The sequence below is a fragment of the Haematobia irritans genome, chromosome 3 (genome assembly GCF_050003625.1).
Source record: "Haematobia irritans isolate KBUSLIRL chromosome 3, ASM5000362v1, whole genome shotgun sequence".
Lineage (NCBI taxonomy): Eukaryota > Metazoa > Arthropoda > Insecta > Diptera > Muscidae > Haematobia > Haematobia irritans.
The window spans coordinates 187,945,154-187,967,858 of record NC_134399.1 but is presented as its reverse complement, the minus strand read 5'-3'; the positions used below and the strand labels follow the sequence as shown (position 1 = coordinate 187,967,858).

General features: G+C 29.5%; 1 protein-coding gene across 7 annotated transcripts in view; it reads right to left on the bottom strand.

Annotated features, from left to right (window-relative positions):
* Positions 1-1,293: 1,293 nt before the first annotated feature.
* The window catches only part of RhoGAP19D (Rho GTPase activating protein at 19D), a 302,970-nt gene continuing 281,558 nt past the window's right edge, over positions 1,294-22,705 (bottom strand). For 6 of the 7 annotated variants that reach the window (XM_075300612.1, XM_075300614.1, XM_075300613.1 and 3 more), the window contains 9 exons: positions 21,826-21,963; positions 18,940-19,291; positions 18,726-18,849; positions 15,762-15,860; positions 15,366-15,686; positions 14,885-15,292; positions 13,635-14,177; positions 12,625-13,561; positions 1,294-10,205 (listed from right to left, as the gene is read on the bottom strand). In XM_075300612.1, coding sequence (XP_075156727.1) covers positions 8,920-10,205; positions 12,625-13,561; positions 13,635-14,177; positions 14,885-15,292; positions 15,366-15,686; positions 15,762-15,860; positions 18,726-18,849; positions 18,940-19,291; positions 21,826-21,963 — 4,208 coding nt within the window. In that variant the 3' untranslated portion in view covers positions 1,294-8,919. The remainder of the gene's footprint in view (positions 10,206-12,624; positions 13,562-13,634; positions 14,178-14,884; positions 15,293-15,365; positions 15,687-15,761; positions 15,861-18,725; positions 18,850-18,939; positions 19,292-21,825; positions 21,964-22,705) is intronic. The other variant, XM_075300615.1, reaches the window with a different exon arrangement.

The window sequence follows — 22,705 nt, the reverse complement described above, 5'->3', positions numbered from 1 at the left end:
AGAACATTTTATTTCTATAGAAAAATTTCTTGTCATTTTATTTCTATAGAAAATTTTGTCAACATTTGATTTCTATATAAAAATTTGTCAACATTTTATTTCTATAGAAAATTTTGTCAAAATTTTATTTCTATAGAAAATTTTCTCAAAATTTTATTTCTATAGACAATTGTGTCGAAATTTTATTTCTATAGAAAATTTTGTCAAAATTTTATTTCTATAGAAAAATTTCTTAACATCTTATTTCGATAGAAAATTGTGCCAAACTTATTTTTCTATAGAAAAATTTCTTTACATTTTATAGAAAATTTTCTCAAAATTTGATTTCTATATATTTTTTTTTTTCAAATATTGTTTCTATAGACAATTTTATTTCTATATGAAAGTTTTTTCAAAATTTTTTTTCTATAGAAAAATTTGTCAACATTTTATTTCTCAAATAAAAATTTTGTTTCTATAGAAAATTTTGTCAACGTTTTTTTTTTTTTTCTATACAAAAAATTATCAAAATGTTATTTCTCAAAATCAAAAATTTATTTCTATAGAAAAATTTGTTAAAATTTTATTTCTATAGAAAAAATTTTCAAAATTTTATTTCTATAAAAAATTTTGTCAACATTTTATTTCTATAAAAAATTTTGTCAAAGTTTTATTTCTATAAAAAATGTTGTCAAAATTTTATTTCTATAGAAAAATTTGTCAAAATTTTATTTCTATAGAAAATTTTGTCAAAATTGTATTTCTATAGAAAATTTTGTCAAAATTGTATTTCTATAGAAAATTTTGTCAAAATTTTTTTTTCTATAGAAAATTTTGTCAAAATTTTTTTTCTATAGAAAATTTTGTCAAAATTTTTTTTCTATAGAAAATTTTGTCAAAACTTTATTTCTATAAAAAATGTTGTCAAAATTTTATTTCTATAGAAAAATTTGTCAAAATTTTTTTTCTATAGAAAATTTTGTCAAAACTTTATTTCTATAAAAAATTTTGTCAAAATTTTATTTCTATATAAACATTTGTCAAAATTTTATTTATATATAAAATTTTGTCAAATTTTTTTTTCTATAGAAAATTTTGTCAAAATTTTATTTCTATAGAAAATTTATTTTATTTCTATAGAAAATTTTGTCAAAATTTTATTTCTATAGAAAATTTTGTAAAAATTTTGTTTCTATAGAAAATTTTGTCAAAATTTTATTTCTATATAAACATTTGTCAAAAATGTTCAAATTTATTTTTACAATTGATTCCAAACCAATCTTTCAGAAGGTAAAATAAGTAAATAGACTCTCATTTGTTTGTACATATTTTTTTATTTCTTTTTATTCTAAATATTTCGGTGTAATATTTTACAATAATAATGAATTGTTTTCTTGCGTTTTTTTTCGAATACGCTATTATCTTTTATTAAATACACAAAATAATTACATTTGTTTCTTTTTATTTAAACATTATGTATGTGGGATAGGGGGGCATGATTGTTTTGTAAATATATATATTGTAAATATTAATAAGTGGTCTTTATTTTGCAGTTATTGAATATATTACTGTCGTTTATTAGCTGTTGTGAAGATTGCACAAAATTTTAATTTCAAAATACATTTAGTAGGCCCTTCCAATGATACGAAAACTAGGCGAAACTTTGCAGAAATGATGAATTAATTATCATATAAAATTAAGGGTAATACATTTAGCGTTACCAGCATTAATAAACCCAAGTGGTGGGAGGAAGAATTATCTAATTTTAACAACAGTTTCTTTTGTTTTTATTGGAAGAAAGGAATTCTTTTTTAATCTATATATGTAAGGTTGGGGTTTATATCATATTTCTGTCGGTTTTCTTTCGCTATAGATGCTTGGTGTATATATGGTGAAGGTCATATTTTAAATATATAGATAATCGTTTATTTAAATATATTCATGTAAATGTATGATGAAAATATGTTATGGTAAATTTATGCAATTTTCAAGTATTTCTGTTTACTTAAGTTTCTTAAATATTTTGTATTTTCTGGATATTGGTCTTGTTATGTAATCGGATTTTAAAGTGCATTCAAACACTTTGCTAATTAATCGTTTAATTATTTTTAAAATAACCTTAAAAATAATAAAAGAAATCAAATATATCTCAATTTAAAAAATAATAATAATAATAATATTAACATAATAATCTAAAAATCAACAATCAGCAACATAATACACATCATATACATATGATATAGTACATTGTTTTATTTTTTTTTATAACTAATGCTTCATAAATCAAATCTAACAAAACGTTCAACTCATTCATACACACATATAAATTTTATAATTTTTATTTAATTTTTTTTTCGTTCTTTGTTTTAGTCATTTATATAACACACACAATTGTTTTTTTTTTTTCGTTTTTATAAACTTATTTTTAACTTAATGAAAAAAAAAAAAGTAAAATATTTCTTAAAACAAATTTTAATATAATTTATACAGAAAATAATAAAAATAAAAAACAATTTACAATGTTATTTATTATCGACATGATATATAATTTATCATCTTCATCATTATTAAAAAAAAACAAAATAGCAACATATTTTTGTTTTTGTTTTAATAAAAAAACATCAGAATACTTTTTATGTTTATGCGTTTGTTTGAGAAAAGAAAATTATGTTGTATAATTTAACTAAATTGAAGAAATTGTACATAAAATCTAAATACAAAATAGAAATTTACAAATTACGATGTTTTTTTAAGAGTGAAAATTTGTGCATTTTATTAAGAAATAATGTGAGGTGTTTAGCATTTAATGCTCCCAAATAGAAAAAAAAACTAGAAAATATGAGGTATGCGTAGGCACAACAGTATCAATTAGTATATAAGAATAATGGATATAAAATCAAATAATAATTAAATTAATTCAAATTATTAAAAAAAATTATTTTTGAAAATAAAAAAAAATCATATTATTTAAATAATTTGCATAACTTTTAAATTTTTAAATTGTATTTTAATTGAATATAAATCAACCAATAATCAAATTAATAAAAATTAATTTTTTGAAAATTTATTCAAAATGTTTTGCTGAAGATTGAATATTATAAAAAAATATTAAAAAAATCATTTTTTCTCGGTGTGCCTTCCGTGTATATTCTTGTAAGGTCAACCATACAAAAATCATTTTTATTTAATAAATGTTTCATGATATTTAATTTTAACTAAATACTTTGAAAAAATCAATATAAAGTAAGTTTACTAGATTTTTTTTAAATCATTGTCCGAAAATTCGGTCAAATTTATTCAAAATGTTTTGTTGAAGATTGAAAATTATAAAAAAAAAATATTAAAAAAATAATTTTTATTCAATAAATTTTTATGATATTTAAAGTATTTAGTTAAAATACTTTGAAAAAATCAATATAAAATACATTTACTAGATTTTTTTTTTATAAAATTCAGTATTCGAAAATTCGGCCGAAACAGCAATTGCAATTTGTGTACATGTGGTGGGCATGCCAACCATAGCACAATGGTGGATCTCTGTGTTGTTAATAAAAATTGGTTAGTCAATTTTAAAGATCTTAAAGTATTTTGTTTTTTATTTCAACTAAATAATTTGAAAAAAATTAATATAAAAAAAATTTACTAGATTTTTTTTTTTTATAAAATTCGAACATTTGGCCGAAATTCCATGACATACAGATGCATGCTAACTATTGCACTCTATGTTGTTATTAAAAATTGGTTTGTCGATTTTAAAGATCTTAAACCATTTTTTAATTAGATATTATTAAAAAATCTTTATAAAATAAATTTACTGCATTTTTTAAATGAAAATCAATATCCCGAAAATTCGGCCGAAACAACAAAAGCATCCATGACAATTGGGTGCAAGTGGTGGGTATGCTAATCATTGCACAATGGTGGTTCCCTATGTTGTCATTAAAATTTCTCGATTACTCGATCGTGGAAAGTTGAATACCCAATTCAGAAAATATTCAGACCCAACCTAATCGAAATCGAAAACTCACCCAGTAATGTTGGTGAAATATGTGAGTATTTCACACTTTTTTTGAAGTGGTTTCACATTCTGCAGCAACTTAATTAGAGGCAAATTAGCCCCTTTCTTCATGCGTTGAAACTTTTAAGGGTCGTTGTAGAACCAATTTTTTTGATTTTGATTCTAACTATCATTAAAATTTCAAATGTGATCAATGAGTTAACAAATAAATGTGCAATATTACGTTGGTAAGGTCTTTCCATTGTCAGTGATATTTCTTCCAAGTGTATGCATAATAGGCCTAGAATTTCTATAAAAAAATCAATTCAAAATGATTTTCTTCTATTTGGGAACTTAAATACTTTTAAAAATCAAGAGAGTTTGTTTGATAGAGAAAAAAGAAAAGGATCAACAAAATGTACATTTCATAAAAGGTCATACCAATATGTTGCTAAATTTATTTGGGAAACATATACAAGGAGATGGGTTTATATATTTATAGAAGGCTATGGAAAATAATAATAGTTGATAATTACAATAAAAAAAAAAAACAGTTTTCTAATCAATTTGGATAAAAGATGCATGAGGGAGGATTGTTGGTTGATGAAGTTGAAAAAAGTTGGTGGTTACGTTGCGTGCTTAATTGGCGTGGCCAAAGTTTTTTTTTTTTTGTTTTTGTTTCTTTGTTTTAAATTAATAAAATAGAATTTTTGGTTTCAAAATATTTTGTAAATGTAAAAAATAAATATTAAGTGCGTGTTTTGTTTTTTTTTTTGTTTTCTTCAGTTACACTTTTGTTTAAATAGAATTATTTGTTTTATAATAAATTTTACTTTTTGTGTATATGATTTGCGCTAATACTAATACTACACAATGTTTTTTGTATTCAGGGATTTCATTTTAATCTTTATATATATACACATAAAACATACACAAAAATATATATGCTGTTGTTTGTTTTTTTTTTAATAGTAGAATTTTTTGTTTATAGCAGCAGCATAATATAATAGATTTTCATATAACAATACCTTCAATTGTATATAATTCGAAATTAAATAGGCGACTCAATTCAATTTCAATCTTCATTGATGGAATTTCCTAATCATTACAAATATTTTTATGGTGTTATATAATCGCGTAAAATTCAATTCAAATGAATTTTATCCGAAATATGGAAATAGACTCTCTTTATATTAAGGTATCTTCGTATATAATTATATTCGAAATATATCCCAATCCAATTGGGCTCACATCGCGGCAGAAATCACCGTAATTATATATATAACCATTTTTGACACCAGATGTATTCAATTCTAGCAGATTCTATATCTGGTGTCATGGATAATTTTACACAGAAAACTATATTAACCAAATTTTTAAATTGAAATTTTAATTGAATTTTATAAATATTAATTGATTCAATTAATTGTTTAATCAAAATAAAATTCAATCACAAAAATTAATTAAGTCAATTAAATTTATAATTGAAACAATTAATATTTTAATTGAAAAAAAAAGAAATCTTTTAGCTAGATTTAAGTCAATTAATTTTATAATTGAAATAATTAATATTTTAAATAAAAAAAAATCTTTTAGCTAGATTAAGTCGAGATGAACCGACTGGCGGCGGCGTCGACTGGACAAATATAGTCATTCTCTGTATTTCAACTTGTTTGCTTCACTTTTTATGCTAGCCCCCATAAAATTAGAGTGCTACTATTTTTGTGGAAACAAAATCTTTAAGTTCATATTAACCTTGCTCCCTCTTCCATGCAATTGGTGATAATAGGAGCCTGCCTTTTTTATTACTTCTGTTATGCGAATTTTTTTATTGCTTTCAGAGTTATTATAGGAAAGGGAATTTATTTCGTTTGAGCTACGCCGCTATTTTCCGCTAGAGGCGCTATCACATATTTCAAACTTTTTGTCGATATTGAAAAAACTTTAGTCTTGCCCAAAAAGAAAATAGAAAAAGTTTCACTGGCTTTAAATATTTACGAAAATTCTGTTATCCACATTTTTTTATTAACTGTCAGAGTTATTTGATGAAAGTGAATAGATTTCTATTGCGCTAGCTATCTTCCGCTAGAGGTGCTGTCATATATTTCTTGCCCGATTAGAAAATAAAAGTGTCACTGGATTTAATCATTTTTGAAAATTCAATTGATAAATGAAATTTAATGTCATGCCGATCGGGAGGCAAATGAGGGATTTTGCCATGTAATACTGATACCGTAGGCCAACGTATAATAAATAATAAATGTACATACTTAACCCTTAAATGCGCACTGTATCTTTTAAGATACAACCAGAAAAAAATTCTTATGTCGTTCTTATTTTGACCGAATTCTATTAAATCAAATTTGTTGCACTAACATCATAATGATATTTTTAAAAATATGTTTTTCGGGATTTTTTTTTGTATTTCTGTGTAATCTACAGTCAAAATTGAAAATCAAATGTTGACCAAAAATTAAAAAAAAACTACAAATTGGAAGTTAAATAATATTTACTAGAGATGAAAGTAATGTTTGTAAAAAAACAACTGTATTTGTTAAAACTTAGTTAAATCTGTATTTGTTAAAACTTAGTTAACTTAGTTAAATCCGCACTGTATTTTTTACGATACAACCACTATTTTTTCAAGAAAAACTTTTTTTTTTAAATATGTGATATGCAAATTTTCTTTTTTTACCATTTTGCATATTATATATTTTTTTTTGGAAGAATCGATGACCCTGTGCATTTAAGGGTTAATATCACTTGGTTTAATGATGAATTCCTTAGAAAAGAAGAAAACACATATATCTGATTCACTCTAGGTTTCATAAGACAATTAGTTACGATTTTATTACATACGGTAGAGTCACACTGGACAAATATTTGCAGAAATTAACAAAGAATTCATTGCCACAGTCAAACCAGCAAACATTTTCAGCTCATATGACATTACAATAGGAGTATTTTCCAAAAACGGTATCCAGATACATATTTCAAAAATGGAAAAAAGGAAAAAAAGTTTGACACTCATTTTGAGCAAATATTTTATCCTTATTTGTTTCTGGAAAAAGAGTATAAAAATGTTAGCTATTTTGGGTTTTCCCTTTTTAGTAGATTTTTTGCTTTGGAATAATTTTCTTAACGACAATATTATCTACTGATTAGTTAAACAGAGGAAATTGATCCAATTAACTGTTCAAATACACACCAAAAAAATTCTTCTGATTCAATCAGGAAATTAATTGATTCAATTAATATTTTAATTGAAAAATCTTCAATCACAGAAGTCAATTAAAAAATTTATTGATCTAAAAAAATTAATTGGTACTATTAATTTTTGTGATTGATTTTTGTTTCAATTTAAAAATTTTGTTGATTCAATTAAATTTTTAATTGAATATTTTTTAAAACTCAATTAAGACTTTAATTGGAAAAATTTTCGTGAAATTTGTTTCTGTGTAACAAAAGGAATCGAATGTGATATTAACAAAATAGGCTATTTGTGGAAGCAATCACTGTTTGCTAAATTAGTAAACATAATTTACTTTTTTCAACTTTAATGGCGATTTCGATTGGGAAAAAAGGGGCAACATCCTCGAAATTGATTGCAAAATATGAAGGACACTATAATAGATTTTGGACTCTCTATCCCTCAAAATATTATGAATTAACAATAACTTTGGAATGATACTGTCATTTGGCCGAAAATACAATGAGAAAAAAAGTAGTGTAACACCAAGGCAACATATTTTTTGCGAATCGAAAACGCCATAAAAGTTTAGATATGGGGTTACAATGAAAATAGTTTTAATGGACATTTAAAATAGATTGAGAAATTGTCTTTGCAAATTTTTTGGAAAATAGTTTTACTATATTTGGTAGTTATCATAAAAACCAAAATATTTTTTTTAGAGCAACCCATAACAAAACTATGAGATGCCTGAATAGTGTCTCATTAGATCAAAAATTAAGCTTTTGTATAAGCAGATCACAATTATTTGTTTTAGGTCTATAAGAAATAAAGTTGCTAATTTCATTAAATGTATTATAGAATTTTGAAATTGGTTTAGCTAAAACTGATTGATAAATATGATAAGTCACAAAAATCGCAAAATGATGGAAAGGAATTGATTCCAGGTGGTTACGATGACCCTCAATTTTAAATGTAAATCTAAAATCTGCCAGAATATTTACAAAATTCCTGATGACAGTTTTTTCTTTTTTAAATAAATTCTGCTTTAATTTTTTTTTGATAAGTCCTTTTTCTACTATACAATTGAGGTATTGTTATACAAGTTGTCAATGATTGAGAACCTAATCCCATAAATCTACTGCTTATATATAGTCAACATATAGATTTTTTTTGCTTTTCATTTGCTTTGCTAATATTTTTTTCTTTTTTTGTGTTATAATAAATTTTTGCGTTTGTTTTTTATTTGTTGCTTTTCTTATAAACTAATTGGTGTTTTGTTGATTAATTCACTTCGCTTTCATAATCATCTTCAACAAGAGAAGAATACACAGTGAAAGGGATTTTGATTATTGTAGTATAGAACAGCAATTTTTGCTTTTTTCAACTTTTTCTATGCATTTCATATGCATCTGGTAATAATCATCGGCTGGTGGCTTTTTTCATAGATCTCTATGGTATGATATCTTTCACGTGGCTAAGAAATCTTATAATGGATTAAGGCAGGCGGAAATCGTACGAGAGGGAAGGAATTGGCTTCAGAGCGATTTGGGGCAATAGCTATTTTATTTTTTCATTTCCAAATTTTGAGTAATTATTTTAAATAAGGTAACTTTTATATCATTTATATCTCTAATAAAGGAATTTTATTCCCATCTTTTTCTCCATTTGGCTATTTGCATATTAGGCTGACCAACAAAATACCTTCATTCATACGCATATTAGTTAGTAGCGGGCATTTTTTTTCGCCCATTTAGAAACGAGCTCTATTAATATTCTTTATGCGTATACCGACTTCAAGTACATGTTCGCCCGATGAATTCGCCACATTGACAGTGGTTGCAGATCCGCCACCTCCTCCACCACCAACATTATTTGTGGTTTGTGTATTGGAACTACTGATATTGCTACTATTGCCGTTACTACTGGTGGTACTGCCTTCTTCAACATGCTGTTGCATATTATTATTTGCTATATTGCCATTGGCACTGGAAAGGGGTGTGCGTCTAATTATTGATGCATTGGAGCCCGATGCTGAATTCGCTAGATTATTTTTATTTTTGCAATTATTTGAAGCTGCCGGATTGCCAGCACCGCCGCCGCCACCACCACCACCACTGTAATCATGAGGTCCACCCACAGTGTGCCGCCTTTTAATGGATCGATTTTGTTTATTTTGTATTTGTCGTTTTTTCGTTAGATTCATATCAGTCTTTTCATCTTTAGTTAAGCCAGTGCAAGGCATATTGTTACTCATGCTACCTGCACCACCACCACCACCACTCATACTGCCACCATAGCGGGATGAATAATTACGACAATTGAATGAAGCCGATCGAAAGAGACGATGATCTCTTCGCTTTTTATTATACTTATCTAAAAGAAATGAGGGCGAAGCCATAACCAAAGCTTCTTTGGGATCACTTGTGGTTGAACCTTCTGAATCATCTTCAGAGCATCGTTGCTCATGAACCGATGTGGAGAACCTTAAATTTTTACTTGTAGCATAAGCATTTCTAGCTGTGGCCGCCGACACCATACTACTACCCTTTAAAGCACCTATTGTATTGGGTGTGGAGCCTGTCAAAGGTGGTGAGGTCAAACCAATCCCCGATACGACGAGACTACCTATGGATGAATTAATGGGAGCGGTGGCCGAATGTTGCAGCTTGTGTGGTTGTATTGCTGCTGCCGATGTTGTTTTATATGTGCCTGTCAACGATGAAGATTTCTCTTTTTCGCTATTTGTTGATTTAGCACCCATAAGCGTATTGGTTGAGGTACATGAACGACTAAGCATAAGATTATTTGCACCCATTATATTGTCTAGGGGAGAGAAATTATGAAAATGTCTTTCCGGAGACTCATCGGCATAAGGAATGTTTTCTGTGTGTAATATATGCAAAGGCTCGCCCAAGGTGTAACGACGTTGTATTGGGAAATCAGGAGATCCATTTTCATCATTCGATTCAGAACCACTACGTAGTTTACTCAGTTTTGATTCCAAAGTGTCGGTAATAATGCCCAGAGACATGGATCCTGTGGAGAATAAAAGAAGGAAGGAAATATTAATGGAAATGGAATATTACGAATTTTAAATAGCCAAATTTGTATGCCTACGTCTTAGGGTTCTAATTTCCAAATTTTGAAAAAGTCGAAAATTTTAAAATTTGAATTTTCTAAATAAAAAAAAATATATTTTCAAATTCTGAAAATGTTGAAAGGTCGAAAATTCGACCTTTTGAATTCAGATTTTCACAATAGTGGTGGGTAAACTAAAACCACTTTTTAGACGCTTTCAATCACGGATACCACAGTTGGTAGAATTTTTATCAATACTGGTAGATTTTTTACTGTTTGATAGATTGGTAGAATCCTTGATGTTTCGCAGAATGTTCCTCTTGATTAAGAGGTACAATTTTCTTTAGAAATAAAATTTTGACAAAATTTTCTAAAGAAACAGCATTTTCTATACAAATAAAATTTTGAAAAAAATTTTCTATAGAAATAATATTTTTAAACAATTTTATTTCGATAGAAAATATTTTAAAAATGTTATTTCTATAGAACATATTTTCAAAATTTTATTTGCATATTTTATTTCTGTAGAAAATTTTATCAAATTTTTGTCCAAATTTTATTTCTATAGAAAATTTTGTTCTAATTTTATTTGTATAAAAAATTTTGTCAAAATTTTATTTCTATAGAAATTATGTCAACATTTTATTTCTTTAGATAATTTTGTCCAAATTTTATTTCTGTAGAAAATTTTGTCCAAATTTTATTTCTGTAGAAAATTTTGTCAAAATTTTATTTCTATAGACAATGTTGACAGCATTTATATATAGAAATAGGGAGCCACCGTGGTGCAATGGTTAGCATGCCCGCCTTGCATACACAAGGTCGTGGGTTCGATTCCTGCTTCGACCGAACGCCAAAAAGTTTTTCAGCGGTGGATTATCACACCTCAGTAATGCTGGTGACATTTCTGAGGGTTTCAAAGCTTCTCTAAGTGGTTTCACTGCAATGTGGAACGCCGTTCGCATTTCTGTAGAAATAAAAAATGGACAAATTTTCTATAGAATAAAATTTTGAAAAAAAATCTATGGAAATAAAATTTTGATAAAATTGTCTATAGAAATAAAATTTTGAAACAATTTTCTATAGAAATAAAATTTTTAAACAATTTTCCATAAAAAATACAGTTTTGACAACATTTTCTATAGAAATACAACATTTGACAAAATTTTTTATAGAAATAAAATTTGGACAAAATTTTCAACAGAAATAAAATTTGGACAAAATTTTTTTATAGAAATAAAATTTTGACAAAATTTTCTATAGAAATAAAATTTGGACAAATTTTTTTATAGAAATAAAATTTGAAAATTTGAAAATTTGAAATTTTATAGAAATAAAATTTGAAATTTGAAATAAAATTTTGACAAAATTTTCTGTAGAAATAAAAATTGGACAAAATTTTCTATAGAATAAAATTTTGAAAAAAATCTATGGAAATCAAATTTTGACAAAATTTTCTATAAAAATAAAATTTTGACAAAATTTTCTAAAGAAACAAAATTTTGATAAAATTTTCTAAAGAAATAAAATTTTGACAAAATCTTCTAAAGAAATAAAATTGTGATAAAATTGTGTATAGAAATAAAACTTTTTAAATAATTTTCTCCACGGAGCCACCGTGGGGCAATGGTTAGCATGCCCGCCTTGCATACACAAGGTCGTGGGTTCGATTCCTGCTTCGACCGAACACCAAAAAGTTTTTCAGCGGTGGATTATCCTACCTCAGTAATGCTGGTGACATTTCTGAGGGTTTCAAAGCTTCTCTAAGTGGTTTCACTGCAATGTGGAACGCCGTTCGGACTCGGCTTTAAAAAGGAGGTCCCTTGTCATTGAGCTTAACATGGAATCGGGCAGCACTCAGTGATAAGAGAGAAGTTCACCAATGTGGTATCACAATGGACTGAATAGTCTAAGTGAGCCTGATACATCGGGCTGCCACCTAACCTATAGAAATAAAATGTTGACAACATTTTTTATAGAAATAAAATTTGGACAAAATTTTATCTAGAAATAAAATTAGGACAAATTTTTCTATAGAAATAAAATTTGGACAAAAATTTCTATAGAAATGAAATTTGGACAAAATTTTCTGTAGAAACAAAATTTTGACATAATTTTCTATTAAAATAAAATTTCGACAAAATTTTCTCTAAAAGTAAAATTTTGACAACATTTTCTCTAAATTTGATCAACTTCAAAATAAGTTTTTTTTTTTTTTAATTTGGTAGATTTTTGGTAAAATTTTCTTAAAATTTTGGTAGATTATTTTTGGCACGAGTGGCAACCGTGTTTTCAATCATAAACCATTTTCAAGTGTTATATTATTTTCATATTAACATTCCCCCATAATATAACAAAATCACAACCTTAAACTTACCCGGTTCACTAAGCCGACTATTACTACTCTCATCATCGGTTAGATTTATCGATATATCCACACTGTTACGCTGTGTCTCCTTAATAATACTGCTACCGCTAACACTTCCCGAATCCTTTTCATCCAAACTTGATTTTCGGGCATGACTACGTGCCCGACTGCTTAAAAAGCCCTCCTTCTTTTTGGAGGTCTTTGTCGATGAGGTGGTTGTACTACTGCTACTCGATGATGATGCCGTAGTACCACTGGCCGATTTCGTATAATCCGATGACTGAAAATGTAAACGTAAAGTAACACCAAAATCATAAATTGTGGGCACAGCTCTACGTCTTTGACGATATTCGGCAGCATCAGCTGCCGAACATGTGGAATCGCGGGATGATGATGATTTAGATGGATGATTATTATGGGCATTTGTTGTCGAAAGTGTTCGTGTGGTGAGTGTGGAAATATTGGGTGTTGATTTGCAAATAGTTTTTAATGTATTCTTGGTGATTGTGGTGATAGGTGGTAAGGGTGTAGTGATAAGAGAATGTTTGATGTTGGTATTCTTTGTGTTGTTTGAGGTGGTGTTGGTGGTGGAAGTGTTTGTTGTGAAGGATTTAGATTTACTAGAGCTACTAGAGGAGGATTTGCTTACCAAACCAATTTCATAGGATGAGGGATCATTGGCGCGTTTACTGCTTTTATGTTTACGCAATTGCGGTATGAAGCGTGAGGTACGTGTTGTTGTGGTAGTGCTCGAGGAACTCGATTCACGTTCGGTAAGCCTTTCAATTTTTGATATATTGTGTAATAGCATATTTGTTTGATTTTCTTGTTGTTGTTGCTGGATAGTAGTAACTCCAGTGGTGGATGAGGAAGAAGAAGCTGCCACATTATTACCACATACATCATCCAGATCTGGGGTTTCACCATTTTCAAAAAAGTAATCATACTGGAAAATAAAAAAAAAGAAAATTTATATATATTGAATCCTTCAATGTTTTAGGCTGTTCCTTTAAACTTACATGGGTCAATAGCAATTCAACAATACGACATTGATGTTTCATATCCTTAACAGCCACATCCAAGGCATCATTTGGTGTCCGTATTATTGAGGGGCCAAATATAATGGCCAAATTTTTGGGCTCCATTAGATTAACATCACAATTTTTGCTTACCCGATTCAAATGGCGAAACAAATGCTTCATTGTCTCATGAGAATATCTGGGTAGGGCTTCCAATAGACCCTTCAATTCGGTCAAGCGTTCCATACCCACTTTCTTGTCGGCTTCGATAAAATGATTATAGAAGGAACTTGGCAGCAAAGCATCGGGTAAACTTCTTATAAATAACTTTAAGAGACTGGACACGACATTGACATCTTCCCATCTCACATCGGAATTGCAGCGATCCCATGAGAAATCAGTTTTATTTACTTGATCCGATAATTCGGAAATTGCAGCTTTATTGCCAGGTATACGATATATGCCAACAACACCCAAACCTTTGGTTTCCACAATATTAGTGCAAACCTCGACCAAGGTTGGAACATATTCATTGGTCTTCGACTGTTGATGCAAATAAAAAAAAAAAAAACAGGGATTTAATTTAAAAATGGAACTAATTGAAAAAAAATGTAAAAGGTATATTAAGTTGATTAGCCGATTTTTTTCTGATTCAATCACAAAATTAATTGATCCAATTAATTTTTTAATTGAAATGTCTTCAATCACGAAAATGATAGTATCAATCAGAGTTTTAATTGGGCATAAAAAAACATACTTGATTAAAAAATTAATTGATTTCATTAGCAAATTTCAAGTAATTTTTATTATTACTATTAATTTTATTAATTAAAATTAATTGAAAATTAAAAAATTATTTTTTTAATTAAATAAAAAAAAAATAAAACCGAAAAGATTTTTAATCACTGTACTATATTTCAACCACTTTCTATGACTTTTTTAATCCTTTTTAGTTTGATTCAAAAATTAATTGTTAAAAAAAATAAGCAAAAATTAAAAAAAAATATATCCATAATTTGTTAACAGGCACTCTTCCGAGTTTGATTAAAAAAGTTTATTTTTTAATTGAAAATTTTAAAAATTTCAATCATTGACTTAGTTCACTTAATGTTTCTAGTTTGATTAAAAGGTGAATAGTACCAATTAATTTTTTAATTGAAATAGTTTTCAAATTCAATCAACTTTTTAATTGAAAATATTTTGGTGATAACAAAACAAATCGAACAACAATTTCAATAAGCCATACATACCATGGGACATGTTTTCAAAGGTACTCCAATGGATCCGATTGTCTTTGACGATGATGATAGATTTGAGGGCGATAAATCAGCACTGTGACCACTACTGCTACTACCGCCACCACGTCGAAATAGCAAATCTTTCCAATTTTTAGCTTTTGGCGAACCCAAATCTTTATCCGGTATATTTTTGTGTGACGAAGATTTGCGGGTTTTCATCACAGGGGAAATTGAGTCGGGTGCTTCTAATTCACTGCGTGAAGTTGAACTTATAGGTGAATGTTCGGCTTGTAAATGTTGTTGCTGTTGTTGTTGTAGCGTTGATTGTACATTGTCATCACAGTAATTGCTGTTGGTTGTAGACATACTAGCTGTTGCGGCAGTTTTTTGAGGCTCCGCCATTTGTTTTCCCTGAAGATCCTATGGGATATACAAGTTATAAATTTTTTGAAATTCTATTTTTTGTCTTTTTTTTTTGAGAGAGAATACATACATTGTCATTATAAATTAAACTATTCTTCCATTGTAATAGACCATATATTCTTTTCATTTCAGTACCACTCTTCGTCTTAAATAAAATATCAGTATGTGGATGATTTTGTTGATGATGGTGATATTGTTGTGTCGTTTCCGATGATTGTTGTGTTGATGAGGAACTACCGGTGGATGATGTTAATTTATCTCCAACATCATCGATATTTAATTCATTGCCTAAATTGGCCAACGGTGAGGGTTTCGATTGCATACGGAAAACATATTTCTTTTTATCCGATTCATCGAATATTTCAAAATTTCTTATATCAAGCTCCAGTACCTGGAAAAAATGGAGGGAAATAGATTTTGGTTTTGCCAAAGATTTTTTTTCAATTTTTTTATTTGTTGTACTTACATTGCTATCGGATTTTGTATTTCGACTTGGATATATTCTCAATATATCACCTTTAATTTCGATTTTAACTTGACGCCATGATCGATATTCAGATTGTCGCTAAAAGAGAAAAAATAGGAAAATTAGACTTGTTCTAAGAAGAGATTACAAAATCAAATTTAATTATATATTTTTTTTTTGCAAAATTTTCTTAATCCCACAATCCTAATACACTTTAAATTTGGATTTTAAAATAAAGGTGTAAATACAGTTTTTATGCGGGATTATTTAAATTATCTGTCTTAATTGGAATTTTTACTAGTTCCCATCACCGCCAACTAATCACCTTATTACTCTACAACACTTAATACGCAGTCACAATATGTTATTCATTCACAAAATTTGGAGAGCGGTTTATAAGGTGCTATATCCTAATATGGACTTCTATGGGAGTGGTCCGATAAGTGCTTAGGTTAGGTTAGGTTAGGTGGCAGCCCGATATATCAGGCTCACTTAGACTATTCAGTCCATTGTGATACCAATAATTGCTTAGCCTTACCGCCTAATGAAAGAGTATGTAAAGAGAAATCAACTATCGCAAACGTAAACTGTTGAAACCTCATCCAGGTCAGACTCCTAATGTGGTCTTTACCGCATGTGAAGGGAGGTGTTACTGTAGATTCTAGAAAAATTGTAAAAAAGCAATATCGTGTAGAAGGGTTTGACTGATGCTTACGGTGATTCGTTTATTTCGATAGCTGTCGTCAACAATTGCTTTAAAGACTTTCAACGAGACCTCACACTTGCTGTGATAAACCTCGAAAATGGCTATCACGGAATATAAATTGATAAAAAAATGCATAATACCGTTGACATACTGTTATTTCAGAAGGTCGCGTAGCTTATATCTGGGTGAAAATGTCGAAAATCGATTTCTCAATTAGTCGAATTTTTGTCCAAAAAGTCGAATAGTCGTTCGATTTTGTTTTAAAAATCTAGTCAAATCGACTCTTGATGCTGATAAAAATCGACTAATCGAAATTTAAAGAAAAACTCAAAAATTGCACTTTGAATCAAAATGAGAATTTGTTGTAGCTTTTATTAAGGAACTGACAACTCATTAAAAGGTGGAAAATTCGAGTCGTCGAAAAATCGAGTCGATTTTTTTTCAAATCGTTGTTGTCATTTAATCGATGGTGCCTTCCTAAATAAAAGTCCAAAATATCTCTTTTAAGACCAATATGAAGGAGTTTTTACTAGAATTCGCGAGAATCGATATGAATCTTCTGGTACACACTGGAGACAAACAGTGGATTACACCCGACAGAGCAGATCCGAAGAAGGTTCGTTGTCCGATTGAATTGGACAGCGACAGTGACAGTGGTCATTTAAAAAGATCGCTGTTCGTCTAATCAAGGCCTACGCGACACTTTATGCATGCCTAAAGCTAGTTGGGAAACGTTGGAGAATGAATCCTTTCCTCTTTTACTAGCTGTTTACAGTAGTTATAAGACCAGTAGCCACCATCGGAATCATTTACAGCAATTCAACAAAATAAACAGGACGGGTCTTATTTATACGACTGGTAACAACAACGGCCACGGAAGCTCTGGAGGTATTGATGGGAGTCTGTCCACTTGACCTGAGGTGATAGGCATGATTGCATGCACACAGAACTCATCACTTTTATTTGACAAGATATGAGGGCAGATTATATGGCGTCTTGGAATGTATATGAGGGCCAGGTGAAATCGTTTATCCTAAGGTACGGATGTTTTCTCTTGGCTATCGTTATATATTTACACAGTCAATATCAAATATAAAGGTTTATGGAAAGCACTTTGGACTTTTTTTGCGGGCTGCGAGCGAATGCTTAGTGATGATTTGAGACCATTAGGCATCATAATAGGACATAATACACTTGGAAAACACATAGGATAGGCTTAATGACTGATGCTTATTTGTAGATGATGTTTGGACCAACCTGGCGGAGGAAGATAGATGATGAAGAAGAGAGCAACAACTATGAGGAATCACAATGGACCAATAAGTGGAAACCAATTCCTTTTCTACGGATTGGTGACCCAATCTAACCTACCCTCTATCCGGTGCGAAATTTTGGGCATTAGAAAGCCGTAGGCGCGTTGACCCATTTCCGACAACAAGCGCAACATGACCACATTCCGTGATCGAGCTTCGAAGAAGGAAAACACAATAAACAGAAAATGATCTCCGTATCTTGTAGTTTGTAACTATGATAAAACAATCACGCAGCTGTGAGTCGGATGGGGAGGTTGGAGTATTGCAGGTGTAGCCAGTTAAAAGGAGGCCATGTATGAATAATAAATTGTCATTTTTCAAAAACATTTGATAGTTTTTATAGGCTAGGTATCCTCGCAACAGGTTGCCACTAACTAAAGCAGACCGACTAACGAAAACTTAGAATATAGGATTCCAATCGGAATTTTAATATTAGTTTTGGGTCTAGGTAAATTAACAATCATGATCATTGTAAACTATCTTAAAATTCGATTATATTTTGGGTAAAAATATTACCCTGTGTCAAATTTAAATCCGACTATTCTTTTCGCGCGATATTAATTAAAATAACCAATTACCGAGATGGACAGACTAGTCTATTCGAATTTTCCCTAAATATGCTTCAGGTCTACGGTTACTCTTTATTTGTTTTCCGTAACTTTGTAGAAAAAAGCTTCACCACATATAAAAATATGATGTTCATATTTGTTTATCTCTATAACTTATTAATATGAATCTTAATAGAATACTGAGACGTAATTATTGCTATCAACATGCTAATAAGTTAAGAATTCATATGGAATTCGTTTGCTAAAAACCTAATCATGCGCAAATTGCTAATGTGTGACAATCTTATTGGTTAAAAATAAATAAATGGACATTAATATTAATTACGCTTTCCATAGAGCTACGTTTTAAGGAATATTTGTAGGTATGACTACTTACTTTGCCATGTATAGATGATGATTTAATCTCCATTTCGGTTTCAAATATCTCCATATCCGTGGCTACATCTTTTGTTTCGAATTTTCCATTTGCATCAAGACCAGAAATACTATCAATGTGAACACTTTATGAAAAAAATAGACAAAAAAAAACAAGACAACAATAAATGTATAAATTTATAAACAAATTTACAAAATTTCGTTCATTGATATACCTGTGTCTCAGATCACTGTTTATAGATGTCCTACGACTGCTACAAGAAGCATCCAATTTTAAATCTTCCAAGGCATCCAATGAATCACTGGTACTATCGGCCCCACCTACCACATCATAGATGGGATCAGGATGTTCTTCAATTTGTTGTTGTATCGATTTTGTCGATTTTGTTGATAGTGACTCCGCAATGCTACTGGTAGAGGAGTTGGCCAGCGATGTCGCTGATGTATCCAAATGATAATCATCATTGGTAGCGCGTAAATATGAGATGCGTCGCATTGGTTTCGAATCATCAAATGAGGATATGGGCCGAAAACGTCGAACAACATTTGTATTTGTGGCTGCCGCAGCTGTTGTGGTTATGGAAAGGAAAATTGTATATAAATATCAATTATTATAATGATATGAAATACTGATGTGATGAGCAACAATGTGACAATTGGTCGTCCAACTATAAATGTTTTGAGTCATAGTCTAGAAAGTGCGCCATTGTTTGAATGGTTCTCACAAAGGTGAAGTTAGACTGACCTAAAGCGTTCTATAGCATTTTCACATCAAATGAAACCTTTTTCAAATAAAATAAAACCTTTTTCATATCAAATGAAACCTTTTTCAAATCAAATGAAATCTTTTTCAAATCAAATGAAATCTTTTTCAAATCAAATGAAATCTTTTTCAAATCGAATGAAACCTTTTTCATTTCAAATGAAACTTTTTTTCAAATCATATGCTGGCAAATCCGCAGCTAAAATAAAATTCGTTTCGAAGAGACATTTAAAGTTTTATATGTGGACACTACATCAGATTCTGGATTTATAAGAACCATTTTTGTTTGAGTTTTAAAGCTATCTTAAACATCTCGTGTAAGCGTGGAAGAAAATGATGAAATATATTCTGCTGATTTTTATCCCTATTATTCGAAGGGAGAAAATGAAACCATTTCAAATAAAATGAAACGTTTTTCATTTCAAATGAAACTCTTTTCAAATCGTATGCTGCCAAATTCGCAACTAAAATAAAATTCGATTCCCGAAGTTAAATTTAAAGTTTTACATGTGCAGACTACACCAGATTCAAAATTTATTAGAACCATTTTTGTTTGAGTTTTAGAGGAATCATAAACATTCTGCGCAAGCGTCCAAGAAAATGATGAAATACCGCCTTAATTTGAAAACTAAATTCTGCAGATTTTTACCCCTATTATTCGAAGCAATTTGGATGATCAGTGGGCTTTCTATCCCCTTAAGAAGAGAAATCGGGAGTTAGGTTAGGTTAGATATAGTGGCAGCCCGATATTCCAGGCTTAGGTTAGGTGGCAGCACGATGTATCAGGCTCACTTAGACTATTCAGTCCATTGTGATACCACATTGGTGAACTTCTCTCTTATCACTGAGTGCTGCCCGATTCCATGTTAAGCTCAATGACAAGGGACCTCCTTTTTATAGCCGAGTCCGAACGGCGTTCCACATTGCAGTGAAACCACTTAGAGAAGCTTTGAAACCCTCAGAAATTATCCCACCTCAGCATTACTGAGGTGGGATAATTCACCGCTGAAAAACGTTTTGTTTTATTCTAGATATCTATTTTCAGGAAAATCGTATAAAATGTTGTGGTGTTTGAAGATCAAGAAGTTAAATCTGGAGATATATTTACACACACAAAAATTTCACGAAAAATTTTCCAATTAAAATTTTAATTGAGTTTTAAAAAATATTCAATTAAAAATTTAACTGATTCAACAATTTTTTTTAATTAAAACAAAAATCAATCACAAAAATAATAGTATCAATTAATTTTTTAATTGGATGAATTAACTTTTTAATTGACCTTCAATTAATTTTTTAATTGATACTATCATTTCTGTGATTGAAGACATTTTAATTAAAAATTAATTGGATCAATTAATTTCGTGATTGAATCAGAAAAAAATTTTTTTGTGTGTATGTGTCACCTACACAGAAAAAAAAAATTCACGAAAATTTCTCCAATTAAAATCTTAATTGAGTTTTAAAAAATATTCAATTAAAAATTTAATTGATTCGACAAATTTTTTAATTGAAATAAAAATCAATCACACAAATTAGTAGTATCAATTAATTTTTAATTGGATCAATTAATTATTTAATTGACTGTCAATTAATTTTTTAATTGATACTGTCATTTCTGTTATTGAAGACATTTCAATTAAAAAATTAATTGGATCAATTAATTTCGTGATTGAATCAGAAAAAAAAATTTGTGTGTGTACTTGTAGTCTTATGACCCCACTAGATATCAATTTTCAGTTAAATCGGATGGAAATTGGGGTTTCTAGAAGCATAAGAAATCAAATCGGGAGATCGGTTTATATGGGGATTATACCAAAACCTATTGGACAAAGCTCTTTGTGGTCCGAAAATAACTCTAAATTTCCGATTTCAAGAAAATCGAATAAAAAGTACGCTTTTCAGGAGCCCAAACCCCAAGTCGGGTGGCTATATCAAAACATGGACCATATAGGCATCTTCGAACTTGTCTGCAAACAAAGATCGAATCTGTAGCAAATTTCTGGACGATAGCGCCATTATGGACATGTCGTCTTAGAATTTCTCCCTGATCATGAATATATATACTTTATATAGTAGGAAATCGATATGTAACAAATGGAATGATATACTTATTCTACCACCCCCATCACCATTTCTTATGAATATCTTCTATTGCACAAACATTGTGATTCTTTATTTCAACATTATTTCCACTAAAATGTGTCTACTTTTATTATTATGCTCTTCAAATATGATTATAACAACCATGTTCATTTTCTTTGCGTATATATATAAAAAAATAGCCCTTAAGCGTAGTTTTAGCCAACATTTGTTTTTTTCCAACTCTTTTACTTACATCTTGTGTAGACTGATGCTATATTTGCAATGGAGGATGGTGATGACTTTGTTGTTGCTATACCGTTTCCATCACCTTCGGCTATATCGGTCAATATGGGCCTTAATTCGTTTGCATCCGTTAATTTACTTGCATACTCTGCAAAGAAAAAGGAAGATAATAGGAAAAAATGAAAGGAAATTGACTTATTAATTTTTCCATGCTATAATGAAAATGCAATAAAATTGATAATGACATTAAACAACTGAATATGCTTGCGTAGAAAAGATAACTGTTAAGTTTATTTGTTTGCCACAAGTCCGGTAGATGGTAATGGACAATAATTTGTTGAACGTATGGAGCAATGGGAGCAAAATGCACCTTGAGACAATGGGCTTACTTTTGCAATCGCATGAAAAAATAGAATTTCTTGTTTAACTTTTCGAGTTTAACTAACATATAGTGTGATTAACAAAAAATTGGATTTTGTCTCCCATTTGGGAATGGGACTATAGATGATTTTTTTAGAGCCAATAGCTGGCTCTAAAATTTATCACCTAGCCTTCCCAAAAAATATTCAAGTTGCTAAAAATTCATCTTGCAAAGCAGTAGGCAAAAACTCTTCAACTCAAATTATTTAAAATTGTAAATAATAGCCCTTAAGTGTTTCAGAGTTTCGTGTCCTTAAAATACGAATGCCATTTTTGCGTAGCATAGAAGAAGCATTTCTATGATACAAAGAAACTTTTCGTTGAGGGCGTTTTGCCCTTACGAGAATCAACATTAAAATGGTGAGTGAAATTTCAATCATGCTCACGCACATTCATGAAGAAATATTTGTACTCACGCTCACGCAAATTCACGCACGAACAACGTTTAAAGCCTCACGCTCCCGCAAAAT